Below are 23716 nucleotides of genomic sequence, written 5' to 3'. Positions count from 1 at the left end.
ACATCATCCCACCTGTCACAAAGTTCTACACAGCTGGGGCACTCGTTTGGACTAGTCAAAGACAGGTTCACTATTCTATTTGAGACTAAGTCCTCAACGGGTTCATTATTTTAAAGCTTATTGTTAAAAAATAAGCTCCTCTACTTAGTCCTGTAAGAGACATTTTTAGTACAAGGAGATACAATACTGTGGCTTTGTTCTTTTATAAAATAGAGGAAGTGATGTCAACATGAGTTAATAGCAAGACTTTCTAAAAACGTTCTCCTTTTACTTTTGGAAAATGCCCACCTGTGCATGGTTGGAAAAAAAAGAACAGTTTGGAAATTCTTTTTTAAACAAAAAGTTATACCTCAAATATTTAATGTTCCAAATCTGTTGCTTAGCAATTAGATTACAGTTTCCATTAAGTGGCATCTTTGATAAAGTTAGTTGGAGAGCACGCAGGATAACAAAACCAAATCTCAACTATGGAATTTCACTTTCTGACAGTTTAGAGTGTGTTTTTATCAACTTGTTACTGGAACATACCTGTTGCGAGAATCCACAGAAGAACTGATATAAAAATTGTGGTAAAATGAAGCAAAGGTTCTAGAAAAAGTAGAGACAGATTTTAGTAGAGAAGCATCTTGTGTTCTTAAGAGCCGTTTGATTTTTAAATATAAATCTGAATTATGCTTCACATTTACTGTATGATCATATAGAAAACATTTAAGGCTAAAAATTTGGCTACGAGACATGAAGCTAATACTACTTGGATTGTAAACTCTTTGGACCATCTCTTTGTTGCTATGGAAAGACAAACAATACAGCTTTAATATTTACAGTGGGCACTTTAATATTTACAGTAGAACACTGGAACAAGCCCTACAGCAGAAGATTAACACACAGATTGTGTACAGCCCGTAACCGTAAGACATATATTACTAACTATACCACTAATGATGTATTTTTTTAAAGCTACAAAGAAAAATGAACTACAAAAAAGTACTACAAAACAAACTTTAGTGGGCTTTGCAATTGGTCAGGGAAAATGCCTGAGTAGTGTTCAATGACACAAGCTTTGTTAGCTGACTGGAAAATTCTTACCTTATAGAAGAAATACTGTACAAGGTGTGCTATTCTCACGTAATATAAATGCCCGTGTCCTAGTAACAATTTTCTTAAATGCTTAAACCTCGGCACAGCATAGTCACTGTTTCTTGCTGCCTGACGACCTTCTTTGCCTTTTATACCTGAAAGACACATAAATGTGGTGAGCGATTGACAGGGTGCTGGAATTTAGATTCAGACCAGCCACTTGATTTGCTAACACAGTTTAACCTTCCAAATGACAATAAATATATAAAAAAAGACTTGCCGATTTCATAACGTTTATATGAAGGAAGCACTTGTCACCTCCCCCAGGATCCCAACGTGCTCGGCAGACTGCCATTCAAAACAACAGTGCCATTCTGGGGCGGAGATCACCAGACAGGTGAACTAGGAAGTAAAATCCTAACTCTCCAAGGATCATTACTGTCCTTCACAACAGTACGGTCTTTTATTTTGAAGTTCTTATCCAGCAGGCCCTAACAAAATAAACTGCAAGGAATGGAGTTTATCAGATGGTTAAAGAGTGGGAGTTGAGTTTTGCCTGCATCCTTGCCAGCATTTAAACATGTAGTTCTATGCATTCTAGTTATTTCACTGCAGATACTTAGAATACTAAGCCTTCCCCCTTATATAGCTGAGCTCAAGACAGCTGATTTTGTTCAACTGACAGGTACATTTAGTGAGGAAGTCATTTCAATGGCCAGGAAGGATGACCCCATCTTTTCTCTTCCATCCTTCCCGTCTCAGTGACAGTCAAGTTCTCTAATGTTTCGACTACCTCTGGCAGCATTGGAGAAAATCTCAGATTGGTTCCAACATGAGATCAGTCATAAGAAAGGGGCGAACACATTAACATCATTGGAAATCAATCTTTGGAAAGTAGATTTTGATCCACTGTGGTGAATTACAACCAGCTGTAGGCAGCAAAACAGCATTCCAATGAATTTACAAACATCCAGTTAAAGAATATAGGCCAATTTCAGCACACCTGGGCTAATCAGGTGCTAATCCAATTAAGTTTTCAGGCCCAAAGCTAGCAATGATGAGAAGAGTAGAGAAAGTTATACAGTTGGTTTAACCTGGTGCCCAGTCCTGTTTCCATTGCCATCCACAGCAAATCTCCATTGATTTCAAAAGGGGAACAGAACTGGGCTTGAGTGGGATACAACAGGAAAAGCCAGAGAAAGGTGCAAGAAAGCGGGAATGAACCAATATTATCTCACACCTTCATCGCTTTGACTGCTACATTCCCTCCTTGCAACAATTTGACATTGAAATTGCACTCATTTTATACTGATTGCCAAATTGATGCGAAAGCATTATTTTGCCCCTTAAATCTGCTGTCTGACAAACTGATCCATGCAATTTGCATGACCCCTGAATTGGGCCCTGTATTTTCTGAATGGAAAATGTAGCTTATTTACTTATAAATCGGCATCTTGCTTTAAATAAAAGTTTCCCATGTACCTTGAGCAAGCAGCAAATATTTTCTTCGGGAGGAATCCTGGCTATTTTGAAGTCAATGGCAAAAACTCCCATCGGCTTCAATGGGCCCTGGATTTAACCCTTAGCATTCAGAAACAGTTGTTATATTTTACAATCCTGTAATCTAAACCCTTAAGAATTGATTTCTCATCTTGCAAACATGGTACAGGCAGAACATGTTTAAAACCTTTCATTGGACAGCTCTCTCATATTTTCAGCAGTGGGAAACTGGACAGGCATTCCTTGTTACCAGAAAATCCCTGGCAAATCCCTGTACGCTGCACGAAGAGTGTAGAGCCATGTGTTTAAAGATACTTCGAGTGCATCAAGGACCTAGCATCAATGCTTCATGGGTCTGATTTGGCTCCTGCTTTATTCAGAGGGAGTTTTGTCAATGACTGCAATGGGAGCAAGGTCAGGACATGTGAAAGCGAAGGCGTGAACTGAACAATAAATAGGCAAGGCTGTAGGCTAAACAGACTTGGGCAAAGTTTTCAGAAGTGCCTCTGGGGCACTAATGGGTCTGATGCCCTGTTTTACTCTATATCAAGTAAACAAACCATCAGCTTCTACATTTCCATACATTATTTTCCAACTACAAGGCTTAAAGGCCATAGTACATTCTATCTATTTTGTATTTTACCTATTTTCTTCTTATGAGGAGGCAGTGTGGCCTAGTAGAAAGGGACTCCAGAGACCTGGGGTCTATTCCCAGCTCTGCCATTGACCTGCTGGGTCACCTTGGGAAAGTCACATCCCTTCTCTGTGTCTCAGTTTCACCATCTGTAAAAAAGGGCTAATGATACTGAGCTCCTTTGTGAAGCGCTTTGAGAGCTATTGATGGAAGGAGCTGTACTAGAGTGAGGTATTATGATTTCCACACATTTCTCACCTATTCCAACATGTGCTTCCAAGATCATGCTAACATCATTGGCACCGTCTCCTACTGATAGTGTTATTGGATTGCCCTTGGTGTTTTTCACCATTTTAACAATCTAAAAAAATTCAAATACACAACAGGTCAGCAGAAATGTCCAAAGAGTCAACCGTTCTTTCAAGCACTCTTGAATAACTCAGCACATACAGTACTGGCCAGGAGCCAACAGCCTCACAAGTGTTTTTTTCTGGTTGAAAAAAGTAAGTCAGATCGGCTTTTCAACAAAGTGATTCAAACTAATTCACACCGGGTTGAGATTCAGTGCAGCCTTCATTTTAAAGCCTGTGAGGATTTTCTAGTTGTCCTAAAAGCCCACCCAACTACATCCAATTCCAGTTAACACAATCCAACTGCGGCCAAGCGAACTGCAACGGGTCTATTTTTTTCCCCTCTTTTCCCTTTTAAGCAGTTTAAGATCGAGGCCTGAAATAATCCCACTGAAGCCAATGGGAGTTTTATCATGGTCATCACCAAGAGCTGGCGCTGAATTAACTTTGTAGAGCTGAAATGCCGGGATATAAATTAGTGGTACCCTTCCTTCCATTCCAAATGTCAGACTCTGCCCTCAGTTACAAGGAGGCGACTCCCACATGTGGCACTAAGTCATGTCGCAGCTGGTCACATCCTATGTACCTAGAGCAGTGCAGGAAATACACGGTTTATGCCCTTTTTGACACTTTAATCAGCTGTTGAGGAAAAGTCAGAAAATCCGGTTCTCAGAGCTTGGAATGGAATTAAATAGATTAGTCTGTCCCTTTATTTATAGGTGAGTTGAACATCAAAGCTTTTGTAAAAATAGTTTCAGGAAACAGTCCGTACATCTATGAAAGACAAGATTGTGGCAGAAATACACCATAGCACTGAAAAGGCTCCAACACAGCCAAAAAATAAAATAAAGAAAGAGTCAGGTAAGTGATTTTTGTTAAATTTCATGGTTCAGGAGACAGTCTGTTAAATCAAAGTCATCAGAGGATTTATAATAGACTTGCTGAAATACCTCTGGTAGCATCTGTCCTTTGGAAAAGGAAATCAGATCGCACTCGCTGAAGGTCCAGTTGCATGGTACACATTTTTCATACTTACATGATTTTTTCCTTTTTTTTTTTTTTTTTTTAAATTAAGAGGTTTTACTTGTATACAGCAAGACAGCTTCACTTTAAGGTACAGAACAATTGCTTCTCACATCAGAGTAACCACTTAGCCTTGTTTCCGGTGGGAACCTTTTGCATCTAGAGCAAATACATTCTGGAGCATTATCTGTGCTTAGGTATTGGAAGACAGCTGCTGGCCCAGCTTGCAGCCTGTCAAGGAGCCAAGTTCTGCACTGACTTATAGCCCGTGCAACATGTGTCCAACACCTCTGAAAAAAATCAAACCACTGTGTATAGATGCCTAAATATGGATTTTGGAGCCCCTCTATACACACGGAGATTGGAAAGTTTGGAGCTATGATCCAAACTGCTTAGTTGTTTTAACTACTGAAGTGTGCTGCAAATAACACTCAAAACAGCATGTAGCCGCTGCCTCCTGCAAAATGAGCCCATCAGCGTACCGATAGCACCTACCTGGGCTTTCTGCAAAGGAGCCATCCGACAACATAGAACTGCAGCACATTTCAGGCAAATCTGTAGAAAAATGCTTTTGTAATTACTGGAACTGGAATCCTGGGAAGGATTTAATATCAGCGACAGCGTTGAGCCATCTACAATCAGTCCATATTCTTGACTCACTGTCCAGCTTCTATAATACAAACAGAACAAGACGACTTGAAAGTCTGAGCCTTACATTTCAAAGAAGTCAATTTAGTCGTTTCTGTGTTATCTGAGCAACAAAGAAATGGTTTCGAAATGTAAACAGGTCTGATTGCTGGAGGTGAGTGTGTGTGAGCGTGTGCATGCGTGAGTGTGCGCATGCTCAGTTAACTCAAACGGCTTGCATTTAAAAGGAAAAACAGGGCATGCCCAAGTACTGCACAGTTATGTTTGAAAAATAGGAAATAGGAAAGCCGGGGACTGTTTGCAGGATTGGGGCCTCTCTGCCTATAATGTGATTCAGGTGAGGGACAGTCATCCTCCCAAGCAGTCCCCCTGAAATCCAGAGCTCTTCCCCTGCATACATGGAATTGCAGGACCGAGGCAAAAGGACCCTTCCTTCTAAGCATCTTCACCGAGGGCAGTTATCCAGACATAAACTGCCCACATGCTCTCTCGCACCTTTTAAGCTTTCCGCTATTTTTGGAGAAATCCTGCAGCAGCTTTTTATGATACTCTAACAACAGCTCGTGTAATCGATCCTCTTTCCTGTTGCTGTCTCCCATCGTTTTTGCGGTCAGCTCCAGTAATTCGGTGTTTGTCTGGAAGAGCCTGGAGGCATAGCAGGTAGATTTTGCAGTTTCCATCTTGTCCCCGGTAAGCACCCAGACTTTCATGCCTGCTGTTTGCAGGGCCTCGATGGTTTCCGCTGCGTGCTCCTGAAGTCTGTACATTGAGGCAATACATTAGCCATCTCATTTACCTTAAAAATACCATTTCTCCTCAGAATTCATTGAGAATGATTTGTGCGTGTTACAATGAGCCTGGGGAGGATCTAGGTCTGAAAACCATCAGCCTTTACTACCTCAGATAAATGACCTAGAGGCAGCAGCAGACAAACCACCCTAGCTAACAGAGGGGGACAAAAGTCCCACACTACATGAGTATGGCTTACAGATTGCTAAGCATTTCCACTGGGAGCAAATAAACCCACATGTTGTTTACCAAAGAATGACTTATGTACCAACCATGTCATCTCTAGCTAAAACCAGCATAGTACTTCGCCAGCATAGTACGTCGCCAGCGGACGTTAATACCACCAGTGCTATGTATCACACTTTGCACGTGGCTGAATCAAAAAACCCACCCAGCAAGGCAGCTTTCAGATAAACTTTAAACTGAAAGAAGTCTGACTCTATTGCAGCACCCTCTGAACAAATTCCTGTAGGAAAGTAGGCGGGAGTTTTGTGTGGCAGAGTATGGGGTAAAGTTTGATGGGCAGTTAGACCCAGGATGGGCTTCAGGAATGGGTCCAATAACAATACTTTTCACGTAATAAATCCTATTTATTTTAGCAAACGTTAACCATTTAATCCACAAAAGCTGACAGCTTTCCTCATTTTACATTTGGGAAAGATGAGGGAGAGATGTTAAATTGTTTGCTCTAGGTCACAGAGGTTACATCTATATGGCAACTCCCACCCCTACCTCCCCTCCCCAGAAAACAGGCAGTGAGTCTCATAGCATGGAGAAGGGGGCGGGTTTCAGACCCAGAGCTCCAGCTAAAGCCTGAATGTCTACACAGACTCATGCGACGTGCTGCCTTGAGGGGTTCTTTGCTGTGCAGGCACGGCCAGAGGGATTTAGGGTTAGAGCCAGGATTAGAATGTAGCAGTTCCTAGTCCTACATTCAGTCACTTCACCCAACTCTTTGACTAGTGCCATAAAACGCAGAGTGAAAAATAAACGACAGCCTAATTTACACATACAGTTACTGCAACTGCACCTGAGTTTGTATTGGTTTGGTACATAAATTAGGGGCACAATGCTGCATGCTTTTCTGAAAAAGTAGGATTTATTGATTAAAATGTTAGAGTACTTACTGTTTAAACCAGTATATTTTTAGCAAATAGGCAATTGGTTTTGGGACGTGCCAGGAAATAATTGCTTTAGACATTCTGTCTTCTTCTTAGGACCAGCACATAGCTTTCAATAAGCACCATGGTGGATTGTTACGGCACAGACCGTTGCTCAATGGTCTCACTTTGGTCGTTCACCCACCCTTCCCTCGTTGTCCTGAAATTACTCTCAGGGTAATTTCAGACTGAGGGAGATACAGACTACGCTATTCTGAACAGCTACGGCATTCACATTTCATCTGCTTGCTTGCCACCGTCTTACCTGTCTTCCACAGCAGTAGCCCCAATCAAATGCATGTCGGTCTCTATGTCATCAAAAATCCTGGCCATCTTTTCTTCTCTGTCCTGTAGAGCCATTTTTGCTTCACTGAGCTGTCCATCAATTTTTTTATAGTCCTCTTGAGTTAGTTCTTTGAAGGCCACACAAAGAGTTCGATATCCATCCTTGAAACAGAGAAGTGGATATGTGCACTAAAAAACACCTTTTAAACAGCCCCGACCATAGAATTTTCACTTTCTGCTTCTACAGGTCACTCAGTGCCTGCAACGATTGGGTCCAATGTTAGAAGTGATTCTACATCTTAAGGACCATTTCCTCTTTGTTTATATATTAATCTCCACACACGGAAAACCTTGGACATAGAACATCACAATATGTATTATAAGCCGTGGAACTGAGCATCTTTAGCAGTAATAAGGTCACGAGAAATACGAAATTGTAAAACAAGGCTGTTTTAAAAACCACTGCAGTGTAAGAAGAAGAGGACCAACCAGAAGAGATAAGAATGAATACTAGGACTCATCTACACTACTCGCTGGACAGGCGGGCAACGATTGATCCAGCGGGGGGGGGGCCTCAATTTATCGCATCTCGTATAGACGTGATAAATCGACCGCTGAGCACTCTCCCTTCGACGCCAGTACTCCACCAGAACGAGGAACGCAAGCGGAGTCGATGGGTGAGCATCAGATATTGACTTACTGCAGTAAGTAGATCTAAGTAAGTTAGATTTATGATCTAACTTCACGTAACTGAAGTTGCGTATCATAGATTGACCCCGTGCGGTAGTGTAGACAAGCCCCTAGTCTTGGCACATTCAGAACTAACTATAAACCTCTTCTCTCAATATAGCTCAATTTAGATAAATGCTTCTCAAAACAGCACACACACAAAACAAAACTAGAAACTGATTCAAGGATTTCTCCATAAGGCTAGCGAGGAAAAAAAAGAGAGAAAATGTTATTGTTATTTTTAACTCCTTGGGAGATGATTAGATCCTACAGGATTCAGGATCATATAAGCAGATCAGAAATTAAATGAAGTTGGAAGCCAGAAGAACAGAAAAGGAAACAAGTCAGATATGGACTTCAAAACAACAAGAATTAAAGCTCACATTTTCCTCAACCCAAGGTCAGAGCTTTATCTTCAGAGAAAGGCTTTCTTCCAACAAGGACAAACCTAGTTTCGTGTACATGCTTACCATTGCATTACGTTCTACGTGCACTTTAGTTTGTTGTATTTCATCTTGTTGTACTCTTGGAAAAATAGAAGAGTCTGCTCCTTTACAGAATAGGAGGAACTTTCCTAAAACAGAATTAAAAAGAAGATTGAAGCATTCAAAATGTGTCAAGAGATTTAAAGGCCATTGTCTTCAATGTGCTGTAAACTTAGATGGAAAGAAGAACTATGGCAAGGTTGCAAATGAAGCTGTTATAGGCAGGGCTGGAAATGCTATTAAGGTTGCCACCTATTATTAAGGATGACACGCCCCAGTATAAGACCACGCTTTCAGCTGCTTATAACTTTGCCAAACGCTAACCATCTGGGCTGTAATTTTCCAGGCTGTGGGTGTCTGCCTCAGGCTGAATTTTTTGACGATTTTAGCCATTTCTGAGAACGAACGCTCTAGTGCCTTTGGAACAGAATCTGTCCCCAATGATTCTTTCTGCACTGGGCACACTTCAGCCTGAAGCTGAGCATCACCTTGCTTGCCACTGCAGCTCTCTGCTGCTATGGGCCATGCCAGGTCAGCACTGAGAGCAGGGAGCCCCCATCTTTCCGATGCTCTCAAAGCCCCGCCCTGGCTGGATGTAGGCAGCATGGAGGAGCAAGCTGCCTAATTTGAATCCAGAGCGGGCAAGAGCCAAGGGTATGGGGGGGAATGGGACAAATTAGGTCACCTTAATTTGACCCTCTTGTGCGTATACATTATGATAGAGCCTTTAATGATGTGATCACATATTTTTTCCACAGGACCCCATCTGTATTCAGTGCATGGGACCCTGCTATGGGGATGAATCAGGGCTGTATAGTGAAGGAGGCTATTGTTTGTAGGTTCCCTGTTTCATTGGTTACAGAAGCTGGAAGGGGTGTGAACGAGGCCGGGGACTGCAGGAAGAGACAAGAGGGTCTCGTGGTTAAGGAACTTTAATAGTGTCCTGGGGAATTGGGCTCTACCCTGTCTCTGCCATCATCCTAAGTGATGCTAAACAAGTCACTGAAACCAAGCTTTTCACAGGTGGTCACAAATTGTGTGTTGCTTATTTCCTAGATGCTCCATCTGAGATCCTGGAGCTTGATTTGTAGAAGAGCTGAGAACTCATAGCTGCAACTGAAGCTAATGGGAGCTGTGCTTTGGACATATAATGGGCTATATAATGCTGAGTGCTCTCAAAAATGAGGCCTTATGCATTTCATATCAGGTGCCCAAAATTATTGGACACTATACTCTCTGTGTCTCAGCAGCCACAGCTGTAAAATGGGCTTAATATATCCCCTCATCTCACAGGGGTGTCGTGAGAATAAGTTCACTAATATTTGTGAAGCACTCAGGTACTCAGCGATGAGCGCCATAGAAAAGCCCAAAAGGAAATTATTAATTCTGTATTCACTCATCCTGGTGGTCAATCAATTACAATTCTGTAAAATAAACAGGGGCAAAAATATATGCATCCAATCATAAGAATATCCAATCCCAGGAGTTTATCTTAGAGATTTGCTCTAAATACTTCAATTCAGCATCTTATAAATGGTTTGGAATGTATTCTTTTTGATCCTGCCATCTATCAGCTGTTTCAGATGTATTACAGTATTCCACATTCTATGTACTCAGGTCTCTGAGTTGTGGTGCAGGTGGATGCATGCACATGTATTATAAAGAGGAGATATTAATAGCTCTGAGGACCCATTTCTATGGCCTAACCAAGTCAAATCAGTTCCCAGGGATGTATATATCCTTGAGTTATTTAGTTGCCACACAGATACACTGCAACAAATTCATGCCTGGTGTAACTTCACTGATGTCAGGGTTACACGAGGGCTAGATTTGGTCCATCACAAAAATGGGCAAACGGATTGAAAGTCTTAACAAAGTTAGCATGCGTGGCAAGCAAACCCCACTGATAAATTAAAGATCTGGCATTGATAATTATTCTTCCCCCAAAGCTATGCCATAGCACCTAAAAACCAGCACAACTTCAGCTTAAAATAAAAAGCTGGTGGAGTTAGAATGTAGAAAAGCATCTGAAGCCACCAATTTCTAATTCTTTGGGCACTTTTAGATCTCTAAAAGCAATTTTTTTTAAAATGACCAATTGGATTATTTTTCAAATCCATAAAAGAAAATAAAAAATTGTCCTTCCTCACTCAGATCCCTTAGTTTGGGCTCAAATGGGGTACAAAATTGCATGGTCATGTTACAAAGGAAATGCTGGCAAATGCCATACTCCGACAAGACTGACATTTTTTTTTATAGAGCAGCAGAAGCATGTCAGAAAAACTGCACCTCGCTAGGACTCTGCAGTGGGGTTTCCTGTAGTGTTAGCATGGGCGTGCACAGTAAAGGTCTATCATAAATCCGACCACTGATCTCATTAGCACACTTCAAGGGCCAAGTTCTCATATGCAGGTGCCTCTGTGCTTGTAAAATGTGTACCAGTGCAGTGGGTGCATGTACAAATCAACAAAAAGCACACGCCATTACCAGATTTGCATGTGCAAATGAGAGATTTTTGGACGCTCAGGTGGCGTGCAAGTGAATTTTGCAGGTGAGGCTAAGGCCCATGAAATATAACAGGTTAGCTTTTCTGTGTTGTAATGGGAGGTCTTTAATACATTCTCAGTACAAGAGTAAATGCAGACATATATTTGATACACAGTGGTACCCACTGTTTTAACAATACCTGCACTGGTTTTCACAATAACACTCATCCGGCGGCGGACAGGATCAAAGTTTAATACATGAAGAAGCCGATACCTTTAAAAAGGAAAGAACAGAACTTAGAAATGTGAGGAAAAAAATTAAAAATGATATTCAGTAAAAGGTTGTAAGCTAGAAGAACATACTAAGAATGAACTGCAGAACTCTCTCTATGCCAGACTACAAGTATCAGGTGCCAGCTGACCAGTTTCCTTATTAAAGATATGGTACAGGTAGTCAAGCTACAAGTCATTTATACATGATAGGTGAACAATGCCCACTACCATCATTAAGAGCCACGTGATCAGATAGAGCGCACACAACTGCTGGGGCATTTCAGGGAAAGCAGGGCTGAGTTATTGTTTGCCTGAAAAGAATGCACATGGACATGTTATTTTCATTTTCTTTAAGACAGAGTCGCACTTGGTTTAAGATGCTTGTAAATTTAACAAAGCTGCCGCACATGCATTCACAGAGTATGGAGATTCCCTGTAGAAGTTGTTTATGGACCATTTTCTTGATGCAAGGCTGATGTGAACAAGCAAGATGTATGCTTGGTACATGATATCATGCTTGGCTGGGGCTCTGAGATATGCGACTGGCAACCACATAGCACCAGGTTGGTTGGAAGTGGGAAAAGCTAGTTAGGACCTTCATGAGCCAGCTGACTGCTCAGGGGCTGAAGGTCCTGACTGGAACACCCAGCTGTCAATCAGGGCAAGCAGCCTACTAGGTTGGCTGAACACCAAAAGCAGTAAATAGGAACTCTGAATCCTCCCTTCGTATGGAGAAATTCAACATGAAGAGAAGTTGCTAATAAGACAAGATCTAGGAGGGCATCTGGATCAGGTAGCTATCCTTCAAATGGTGTATATCCCTTGGGGTTTACATGAACAGTTGCCGCACGGTAAGGCCGAATTATTTTCAGTCCAAGAAGGGGTTAGGGTTGGAGCATGTTTATGCAAAGATTTAACTTTGTATGGTTGAGGTTTATAGTAGCATCAGCTCTCATACATTCACCATCTAGGAGGTTATCGCAATAATTCACAGATCCAAGAGAGTTTCCAGGTTTCAAACCGTGGTGCAGGATATGGTCAGAGGACCTTGTTTTAGGCTTTGGTTGATTTGTTATTCAGCAAAAGCTGCAACCAATTTAACCTCTCAGCCAATTCTCTGCTGCCAGGTGCTCTGTAATTCGGACCGGCTTTCATGCAGAGCAGCAGTGAGTCTGACAGCCCGTTGCGTTGTTTCCACCCTGCAGCATTTGCCGTTTTTCCTGAGTTTAATCAGCTGGCACTTGGCAGATTGTTCAGTTAGCGTGAGCAATATTCCTCACCACAATGCAGCTGCGCTTACTTTTCGATTTCGTTCTTTTGGTTTTGTACTTTCATGAAATCATTTTCATGTCCTAGAAAAGTGAAACCATACCTGTCAACAAACAAGAGGACAGAAGGACACTGAAAACACTGTTACATAATTTACATTTGTAACATTTTCATTTCCATATTCTGAAACATGACCTGGGCTACAGAATTCAGTCCATGTATTTCAGTAGCTCACCAGGCTATTCTCTGCGTTTCCTGACTTGTACAATCTTAAAGAGATGTGGATCATACCCTAGAAAACTCTGAGGTCTCTATAGGCCACGTGAATTAACACATGTGCATACTGTGTTACATTTATGGCAAAAATAGATCTGCTAGGTCTGCTATTATGCCTCCAAATAGTAATAAGGTAATACAAGTACATCAGAAAAGGCTAACAAAGGTGGCCTTCATAGGGGCTGCTTTGTCTCCTGCCACCCCAAAGAAAGAAAGTAATTTTGCTTTGATACACATGCAGTATTCATTGACTGCTTCTTCTACAATGTAACAGAACGTCCCAGGGAACTTGGATAGAGTACGGCTCTGTTTAATCAAGCAACTTGGGACACCATTCTACTTAACAGAAGCAACAACATACACTGTGACATGCAAGTTATGATTCCCAAACCTTTGCTTATTGTGAAATTATTCAGTAAAGATAAAAATATTGATTAAGCACAACTCTACTATGGGCCTGATCCAAAACCCACTGAAGCACAAAACTCATTCCACCCATGGAAAGACTCCTGTTGACTCCAGTGGGCTCTGGACCAGGCCAGACAAGAGTTTCTCCCGTTGTGCTTTCTACACGCTACAGTTCTCCTTGTCAATTACTGGCCTATGAGCATTTTATTATGAAAAACTCATAGGGCAACTTTTGGGTTCCATTAAGTCGCACTCAACAGCACAAGTTACAAGAGTAAGAAAAACCTTCAGTTCTGAAAACAAACTCAACGCCCTTACTTTTTGGCACCTTTTACCAAAGCTATTTCATCTGGTGAAGAGGAGATATAGGTACTGCACTCCTGGTTTACTATCAATCCATCCACATTGTCTCCTTCTTTGATTTGAACTGTATGGCACAGACACAAAGCACGGAGGAACAGCTCTTCTCGACACTAAGCAGAGTCAAAATACAGGAAATGAGTTAGTTAGCGTCTTTTCCTGCCCAGAGTACCAAACAGGATTAATTTTTAGTGATAACTAGAATAATGGTTATTTTTACTTAAGCAGCTGAATAATCACTACTGGGATTTGGTCAGAATTACCAACCTTTTAGGCTGGAATATTCAAAGGAACCAATGTAGGTTTGGCACCCAAATTCTAACTCCGTTAACCACCTTTGAAAAATCTCACCTTTAAATGGGAACTTCATTTACATGGTGTCTTTCATCCCACAGTACTTTAAAAATGTACCTACATACACCACCACTGAATTGCCTCAGAGATGGAGAGTAGCAACCAAACAGCACAGCAGCTAATAGGATGGGAAACTGAGCCAAGGACATTGAAGCAAAGCCGTACTCTTGCAAAACGTGGCCTTGTATTTTTAACAGCCCCACAATCAGAAAGGAGCTCTGTTCAAATGTAACAGAGCACTAATTCATTTTAGCAGGATGCAGGGGTAAATAAAGATCAAACAAGGCCGACAAAAAGATCAGCACTCTGGTTCAATCATTTATTTTATTGCAATGCGTGCAATGCTTCTAGTTCTCTGCTGTGATGCCACTGTAGCAAAGCTAAAGCTTGTCTTGGTTAGACAAAGGATAGGATTGATTCCTGAAAATGGGTATGTGCTCTCCCCTGCGCTTGTCATTACTGCTACACAAACTCAAGGTACAGTGTCCAAGAGTAATAGCTAAAGCTGGAACCTAAACCAAACCCTCAGATCCAAACCCTCCTGAACTTGGGGGGATGGACAGAGGAACCCAGTTGTTCACAGTGTCTCAAACGTGGGTTCTGAACACTGCCAAATTTAGAGGCGTTCAAAACCGGTGTCTGAATTTTTACACTTGTGCCCATCTCGAGTTATTGTTAGCTCTCAGAAAATTGGATCAGAGTGAAAATATAGAAGTTACCGAAGGCCAGTTCTACCTTTAGTGCTTTCCCATAATATGTCATGGGTCCGTCCGTGTGAGAGAACCCATCCACCTCTGACATTCTGCTGCTGTACTTATGCCCATCTATGCAGCACTCAATGAACTTCATGCTGTTTTCAGTAAGGGTTCCAGTTTTGTCTGTGAACACATACTCGACCTAAAAGAAAGGGAGAAAGTCACTGTTGTACTTTTTCTTTACTACATTCCCAGCTTTCATTGCTGTCTAAAAGAAAGAAGCTGTGGCAGCACTGAAAATAGGAGAATAACTGGCAACTTAATTAGTCAGACCTGATCCAGGAGAGAACCATTGGCACTTGCTTAACTTGGGCTTCAAAGTTTGGAGCAAGGTATATTAATACAAAGAAAAGACAATATTGCACCCATTCCCAGAACAACTTCTCTGCTTCCAATTCTTTACACAATTGCTCTGTTTAGTTTTTACAACTCTCAGAGAACCTGTCTTATGGCCCTTGATTACTCCCCCTCAACCATCTGTTCCCCCAGCTAGTCTCTCTCAGATGGTGCTGTACACAGCACTGAATCCAATAAAGCAACATATAAAAGACCAAAATTTAGATTTTTTTAAAAAAAAGTTTTGAGCAAACCTATTGATCTATACAAAACGTTTCCATTCATTTTTCCAACCAAAAAATAAAAAAACACAAAGAGAGAGATTCCATTTTTCTTTTAAACAAATAAACATTCCTCTGCAGTGCCTGAACTCAAATGGGGAGGTACCAAGAACATGGAAATAAGAGGGATTTTTATATCAAAGAAAATGGAAATTGATTTCACTGATTTTCACTGTCCCGGCTGAGAAAAGTGCAACAAGGAACCACATAGTATAACACTGCGGAGAGTAAACTGTATTTTGAAAAGCACAGCAGTTACTTAATCAGCACTAGTAGTACAAACCCATTTGTTTGCTTTATGGGAGTTTTATGTTGACAATGCCAATTAAATTAGCTAACAGTTGTTCCAAACGGAATGGTTTCAGAGTAGCAGCTGTGTATCCACAAAAAGAACAGGAGGACTTGTGGCACCTTAGAGACGAACCTATCTATTAGAGCATAAGCTTTCGTGAGCTGCAGCTCGCTTCATCGGATGCATCAAATTAAACGTTTTCTTTACAGGAACAAAAGTAGGGCGTGCTACACTGCTGTGGCTGACCAGAGTGAAACGTTAGCTACTTAAGAGTCCCAGCAGAGCAGAGAAAATAGTAGCAGGACAGTTGCATATCAAATGCATGCAGTGAAAGATTACCACTTTCCTCACTAACCTGCAAAGAGAAATCTTACAGAGAATTTTAAATTTTTAATTAATTTCATGAAAGCAAACAAATTATTGACATGCACTTAGGGTCTGACATTCTTCTGTGTGGAAACAAACCACATGATACAATTTCTATTGTACATGCAATTTATAAGCTCATCTAGTTTTCAGAAGCAAATAGTAGCACACTAACCCTAAATTACCACCAAAAATAGTTACACAGTTATGTCTTGACAGGTAGACGAGTGATTAGCAGACAGACAAAGGCTTTTAATTAGGGAGAATGATTAACTACTGCAGCAGGGACTTTCTAATGATTTTTTAGAGCTGCTGAAGGCTACAGTGCTGACACAAATACAGCAATCAGGTCTCTCTCTCTCTCGCTCCAAGGCCAAGATTATAACAGGGTTCAAAAAAGAAACAGATAAGTTCATGGAGGATAGGTCCCTCAATGGCTATTAGCCAGGATGGACAGGCATGGTGTCCCTAGCCTCTGTTTGCCAGAAGCTGGGAATGGGCGAAGCGGATGGATCACTTGATGTTTACCTGTTCTGTTCATTCCCTCTGGGTCACCTGGCACTGGCCACTGTCGAAAGACAGGACACTGAGCTAGAAGGACCTTTGGTCTGACTCAGTAGGGCCGTTTTTATGTTCTGTCCTGCCCTGCAGCCACATGTGACTTCTTTTTGTTTTAATTAATTTATAGAATAATGTTTTTAACTTCTACTTTAGATGTTCTCATTAAAAAGTTAAGGTTAATCTGGTACAGTGACAACAGAGCATGATTAAATCACTTCTAACAGACTTCCTCTAACGGTACCCCAAACCATAAAAATGGCTCTCAACCTTCCCAGACTACTGTACCCCTTTCAGGAGTCTGATTTGTTTCACCTCTCTTAAAAACTACTTGCTTACAAAATCAGACATAAAAATACAAAAGTGTCACAGCACACTGTTACTGAAAAATTGCCGACTTTCTCGTTTTTACCATATGATTACAAAAATAACTCAATTGGAATATAAATATTGTACTTCCTTTTCAGTGTTTAGCACATAGAACAGTATAAACAAGCCATCGTTTGAAATTTTAGTTTGCACTGACTTCACTAGTGTTTTTGATATAGTCTGTTATAAAACTAGGCAAATATCTAGATAAGTTGAAGTACTCACTGGAGAACCCCTACAGTACCCCTGGCTGAGAACCACTGCCATAAATCCTCTACTTGGATCAACACTCCAGAGCTTTTATGCCTCTAGATTTTGGATATGGGAGCATTTCCCCAAGCATGCAGAGGTTTCTAGGATGGTGAACAGAACCAACAGAAGGGAGGGAATTATATATTGTATACAAATCTAAATCCACACAAATATTGCACCAGAGCTTCCTATCAATAGGAAACAAAGCAAAACAAACAATGTCATCTGTCTCTCTAAGCACCAATCAATGACGATTGTTTCCTAATCAAAGCACAGATAGAAGATGAACCCACAGCCTTTGTGGGCAGGCATGGGGGGTAGGGGCCAGTATGCCTCTATGCTCCAGTGATTCTTGGCTGCTAGAAAAGCCCCTGGACATGGAAGGCAGCCAGATGAAACTAAAAGCAGAGACAAAACTGCTCTAAGTAGCACCATGGCCCAAATTAGCTTCAGTTCTGGCCCACAAGTTCTACAGGAGGGATTTCACTACAGCTGTTTTAGTCCACGGAAGAGTTGCAGTTTTACCATGAGACACTGTCCATGCGTCCAATTTTAACTTGGCACAAATAGGGAGCATGTTCTGACCTGACCAAGTTCTTCGTTGAGGTCCGAGGTATTCACCAGTGCTCCTTCCTGGATTTCTTCATCATACATCTCCTTATCCCAAGCAATAAAGAAGGAGCCCAAGAATTTTTGCATTTCTACAGTAACGTACATGGAGACCGGGATAATGAAATTGAACAGAACCATAAACGACAGGAAGTCTGTGAACATTCTTAAGATCTGTAAAGGAAAGGAAAAAAAAGGCAGTGTGTGCCAATCTGATATCCAGTTCAGCCAGACACAGATATAATCGACAATAGCAAATTCAAGATTCTAATTAGATTTTCTTCTTCAGTGGTGAAAAGAGAACTCAATATGAAAAATAAAACTCTAGAGAAAACTAAGGGTAATGGACCAAATTCTGCTCTCAGTTCCATCTTGGCAACCTCACTGACTTGCATGGAGTTGTAAAGGCATAACCGAAGAGAATTTGGCCCACGATGGCATTTTATTTACAACCACAAGGATCATCTAAGAATGTTCCATCCAAACACAGTTCTGTAAATATTACAGGCCTGATTCTGATCTCACTTTAAAAAGTTTAAATCAGGAGAAACTGCTCTGACGTCAGGAGTGCTACACCACCGTACTACTGGTGTAAGCGAAATCACAAGGAGGTCTCCTAAAACTCTGATAGGAAATAAGGTAAGTTGAGACACAAAGCCAACGTTTTCAAGCCTGGCTACCGAAAACCTCAAACACCTACATCCATATTTAGACACCGAATGAAAGTGGCCCCGGTCTAAATTTATACATTCAAGTTTGAAAACTGGCTGGAGTTCAGATATGCGTCAAGCATCTGCTACTGTGTTTAAGTATATCTAGGTGGCCAAAATTCTATTGATCTGTCTTTTGCCAGCAAATAAGAGGCAGCCATTTAGAAACACAAATAGTTGGCACACACGTTCTGTAGGAGAAGAACACCACTACGTGAGCAGCTTTAGCGTCTGAGTCCTCCTCAGCTGCGTTTTGCTCAACTACTCCCAAGCATTCTTGCACATAGGTAACAAGAATGGCACGTAGCAGCTGAGACAGGAAATAACTACAAGCAAAAGAAAAAAAGAGCTAAGAGATTGACAGTCCTTTCCTTGGTATGTATTCCAAACAATATGCAGGGAAGACAGGGGTTGGCAGATTAAACAAAACTGTCAGAATAAATAAGGCTGGAGGAGATCCTGAAACACAACCCCATTTACCTTGAACGCATCTCTTTCCTTTTTTGTCTTTTGGTTATACCATGGCTCATCATTAAATGGATTACTCTGCCAGACGTATTTCAGAGTGGTGCACACCGTAGCTTTACTCACTAAGATGCATAAATACACCATCAAGAAGGCGTTGATTGATCTGAAAAATAGGTTTATTTTTAAAATCCATGCAGCTATTTTTAATATTCAGTCAGGCAAGCAATCAGGGTTAGACTATTCTCATTTTTAAAAGGGAAACTCTAGAGTACTGCTTTTGACAGGCCTGATATTTAGGGTCAAAACCAGGATTTTTAATACTTCTCACCCAATAAAGTAAAGCATAAGCCTGGAGTCATACTTTTTAAAAGTTCTATTAAATGCTGTAGCTTTTTAGGAGACACGCTTAACCCAATATACAGATTTTCTACTCAGTGTATCGGAAACAAAAGGCAGCAAATGATGGGGTTATTTCTGCACAAGTGAACTCATAAGGAAACAAACAGTTTTTATAAACTTTTCTCTTTCTGAAGCACACTTACTTTTCTACAGCTGAACGTTTTTGTGATTTTCCTTGGTAGTTCAAAGCCATTTTTGTTTCCATTCCAGTATAAACCGCAACCCCTACAAAACATTAAAGCATTGCTTGTAATAGTTCCCTTTCTGAGTTGCAAGCCTTCCCTTCACTTGTCAGTGAGGCATATTAGCGTTTGCACAGTGCTTTAAGATTCATTATCCACAGACAGAGGTATTACCCAAGTGTTATGCATTTTATTTAAGCAAGGAACCCCCAATGGTATTGAATAATGCTAACACAAGTGCCACAATACATCTTCTGAATGCTGATGATAGGCATGAACTCCTGAATAGTTTCCCAGAGTATAATTTATTTCTGTATAAAGTTTGTTAAATTTAGCAAACACTTTAATCTATCACAATTGCTTGTACAAACTGATGGGGGGAGGGGGGGAAAAGAGAGAAGGGTAGCTTCATATAAGTGTATATGTGCGAGGGTATTAGTGGAATTGGCAAACAAATTTATTGCAGTACGGATTATTGCAGTTCGGATAGTTATTTTGAAAAGGCCTGGGTGAGGGGGAGAAGAGAAGGAGAAGTAAGGAGAAAAGCAGATACAGTACAAGATCCACTCAGAATGTGATATTGACAGTTAGCATCCTGTAAGTCTAACTGCTGACAAAAGTAAAAGGAAACAAATACTGGGAAGGGGAGAAAAAGAATCTCTGAAAAATCTAGACCAAATTCAGTACTGGTGTAAGCAGGTGCAAGTCCACTTCACTTCAATGGAGCTACAGACATTTACACCTTGGCTCAGTTTTAGTTCCCTAAAGGATAGTGGAACCATTAGCAGTAAGCAGCACGGAGTTTATAAAGGATACCTTTTTGCCAGACAGACAAACTTCACTGCTTTTTGGACAGAATTACAGGTGTTAGTGGATGGACATAAAGTACTGGGTGTACAGCCAATAATTTTCATAAGGGACTTGCAACTTGAGACACTGTAAAGGGGTCCCTACATGGCAGTGCTGATATGGGCCTCTTTAAAGGTGTCACAAATAGATCTGAATGAATAATTGATTTTTTGATTTTTATTTTTATTTTTTTTTGGTTTGGGAGCTGAACTGAAAAAATCTGATGTGATTCAAACCCAAATCATTCTTCAGAAATATTTTGTCCATCACAAACTAAAAACAATTCATTTTGAATCAACCAAAACATTCCAGGTCAATTCAAAAGTATTATGTTTTAATTATTTTGAATTTACAAAAACATTTTGGTCAACTCAAAATAGAACTTTTTATGGGGTGGGAGGGGGGCAGATTTTCATTTCGATTTGGCCCTGTTCACACACACACACACTTTTTTTGACATTTGAAAAACAATTCAAAAGTTTGGGAGCCCTGAAAAACAGCATTTTTCAGCAAAAATTCTATTTGCCAAAAAAAAATAAAGTGCCCAGCTTTAGTTTCAGGATGGGCTCTCAAAAAGCACAAGTAATTTCTGAAGATCCTGGTCAACATATTCAGATTTCAGTTAAACATCTGACACGGCAGCTCATGAAATCTTACTCTCAAAATCAATTCATTAACTTGTGTGTGAGCATGAGATATGTACAGAGCACTGAAAGCAGCAATGTAGATAGGACTTTTCCATCACTAGATGCTCCGACAGACATTTAGATTTGTTTGCTGACTTCATTCAGTTATCCATCAGAACGATCAATAAAAAGCTGTTCACCATAAATCTTCTTTGTATTTTTTAAAGTAGAACCCTTCAGCAGCAGGCTTTCGGGACCCAAAGACCTAAACACGGGAAGAGTTATAGTATCAGATTGCTTACAAACAATTTCATTCCACCTTGTGTATATTTTATACCCACAGTTAAAGCGAAAGTTTGTTTTTTTCTCTTACATAAGGGATTAGTTTATTCTCACTGTATTTTTGCCTTCACATCTATATTTACATTTGTGGTTTCTTATCTCTTATCACACAAAGTATTACTAGTATTCAGACTCTCCAATGTCTGACTCATTTCAGAATTCAAGCCGAGATTTTCAAAAATAAGTACCTGATGCTAGTGTCTAAAACCCATACTTAGAGACCTAAACAAGTGGACTCATTTTCAAGAGTGCTAAAAATCGATGCTGCTGTAAAATGTTTTACTTATTTTTTTGCTCCCATGTTGCTCAGTGTGTTCTATAATTCCTTAAAAAGAAAAGGAGTACTTGTGGCACCTTAGAGACTAACCTTTAAGTGAGCATAAGCTTTCGTGAGCTACAGCTTATTTATTCTTATTTCCCTTCACGACCGCTTGCCATTTCCACTTTTAATCCTAATTGGGTAGCAGAATTTTTAAAGGCGAGAAAAGTTTGTCAGGTTTCAAGCATCCCTCAAAAGTTCTGTATCGCAGTTAGTATTTGAGACTACCATTTCTCTCAACTTAAGAATCTGAGGGGCACATCTGCTGGCACCTCTGCTTGAACAGCGAGAAAGATCACAGGCAGGGTTAGAGGTGGCCATTTGGTTTTCAAAGCCCTCCTGTCACTTTCTGTGCTGTATAGGAGATCAGATTAGATCATCACAAAGGTCCTTTATGGCCGTAGAATCTATTATTATCTATTATCTTGTAACACTGTCCAAAACTCTTGGGTTAACGGACATGCTTGCTTCCATTTCCATCTGAAATCTATCTTTCACTGCTTCTTGGATTAAAGTTTGATCTTCTTCTCTACTTTAAAATTTGGCCCATTAATTTTGCAGCATTGTTGGTGAGTTGGTGCTTTCTCCTGTCACATATGTACAAAGATGTTAGGATGAAACATGCTTTTATAATACACAGCTGGAATAAACAGACTAAGTTAGTCATCTCTAGACCTTCTAGTGTGTCTTTTTCTTTCTGTCTGTTTGTAGAGTGTAATCTTATTAAGGCAGGGACTGTCTGTGTTCAGGCTTTATACAGCTCTGAGCACATGGCTGTACTCACTAAATAAATAGCAATAGGAAAAATAGTTTTGCAAACTTACGTACATATGTTGCTTTGAAAAAAAAACAAAAACATTTTGTGCACAGAAACAGCCTATTTGAAAGACCCACAATCAAAAACCTTCCCCTCAGGAAATCTACATTCTCACCCACCCTCTATTGTGTCCCAGTGATGTAGAAAATTTACTGGTCACCCAAAACACGGGCTGCACCTAATTAAAACCCGAGCTCTTCGGCAAAGTGAAGGGTGGGTTTGCTGGAGAGCAGATGTTGTGAGCACATGCCCAGTACATCACTCTTTGCTTCTTCTGGTTCTGTTTTAGCAAGTCAGCTGGAGTGAAACTGATGGGGGATCCTGCCCTCCAAGAGCTCAGAGAGCAGGGAGCCTGTCAGTTTCATTTATCTGCCAGCTCACAAGGATGATTCCAGCAGAGGTGATAGAGGATGCAGAGGGTTGCACATTTGCTCACTTCCTATAAACTCCCGTATCGGCAATCCCAACAAACCCAACATCCTGGGGCATTTGTTGGAGGCTGTCACAGCTGAAGGGCAAGGATTTTTAAGAGGGCCTGCTGCCCTCATAAGAACGGCCCTACTGGGTCAGACCAAAGGTCCATCTAGTCCAGTATCCTGTCTTCTGACAGTGGCCAGTGCCAGGTGCCCCAGAGAGAATGAACAGAACAGGTAATCATCAACTGATCCCTCATTCGGAATGACTGAAATTTTCTCAAGTCACTAGAACACATAAAACCAAACTGCAAAATGAAAGAAGAAAGGTAGGATAAGGAAGCTCATATTTCAGATCCATAAATCTCCACAACTCCTCTTTGATAAGAAGGATGCTAGGATCTATCAAAAAAGAAAACAACCACCACCTGCAATTAGTAACAATGAGCTAAGTGAACTAACCGGGCTACAGGCTCCTGGTTACTTCTGTAGATGTTAATTCTTCCAACAAATCTGTGATCAAAATATATAAGAGGACATTTGTTAACTAATGTTTGCTGCATATTTAATTACAAGGAGCCATCACAAACATAAGGAATGTGTCACAACAGGCAGGTGGGAAGAAATGAGCAGGTTAGCACACATCAGAGTCTTATGCTCTTAGAGA

At 40.7% G+C, this 23716-nt stretch overlaps 1 protein-coding gene across 8 annotated transcripts in view; it reads right to left on the bottom strand.

Moving 5' to 3' along the window:
- The window catches only part of ATP11C (ATPase phospholipid transporting 11C (ATP11C blood group)), a 120668-nt gene that overhangs the window by 24542 nt on the left and 72410 nt on the right, over window positions 1–23716 (bottom strand). For all 8 annotated transcript variants that reach the window (XM_084640301.1, XM_084640294.1, XM_084640298.1 and 5 more), the window contains 16 exons: window positions 23512–23562; window positions 21359–21423; window positions 19645–19726; window positions 19115–19265; window positions 17901–18098; window positions 14842–15003; window positions 13711–13865; window positions 12740–12811; window positions 11367–11440; window positions 8666–8769; window positions 7447–7628; window positions 5728–5991; window positions 5080–5254; window positions 3470–3572; window positions 1087–1232; window positions 529–588 (listed from right to left, as the gene is read on the bottom strand). In XM_084640301.1, the coding sequence (XP_084496427.1) occupies window positions 529–588; window positions 1087–1232; window positions 3470–3572; window positions 5080–5254; window positions 5728–5991; window positions 7447–7628; window positions 8666–8769; window positions 11367–11440; window positions 12740–12811; window positions 13711–13865; window positions 14842–15003; window positions 17901–18098; window positions 19115–19265; window positions 19645–19726; window positions 21359–21423; window positions 23512–23562 (2044 nt within the window). The remainder of the gene's footprint in view (window positions 1–528; window positions 589–1086; window positions 1233–3469; window positions 3573–5079; window positions 5255–5727; window positions 5992–7446; window positions 7629–8665; window positions 8770–11366; window positions 11441–12739; window positions 12812–13710; window positions 13866–14841; window positions 15004–17900; window positions 18099–19114; window positions 19266–19644; window positions 19727–21358; window positions 21424–23511; window positions 23563–23716) is intronic.

Source organism: Lepidochelys olivacea, assembly GCF_965140295.1.
Source record: "Lepidochelys olivacea isolate rLepOli2 genome assembly, chromosome: 9".
NCBI classification, from domain to species: Eukaryota; Metazoa; Chordata; order Testudines; family Cheloniidae; genus Lepidochelys; species Lepidochelys olivacea.
Note: the sequence above shows the minus strand (reverse complement) of the source record. Positions and strands in the feature narration are given on the sequence as shown.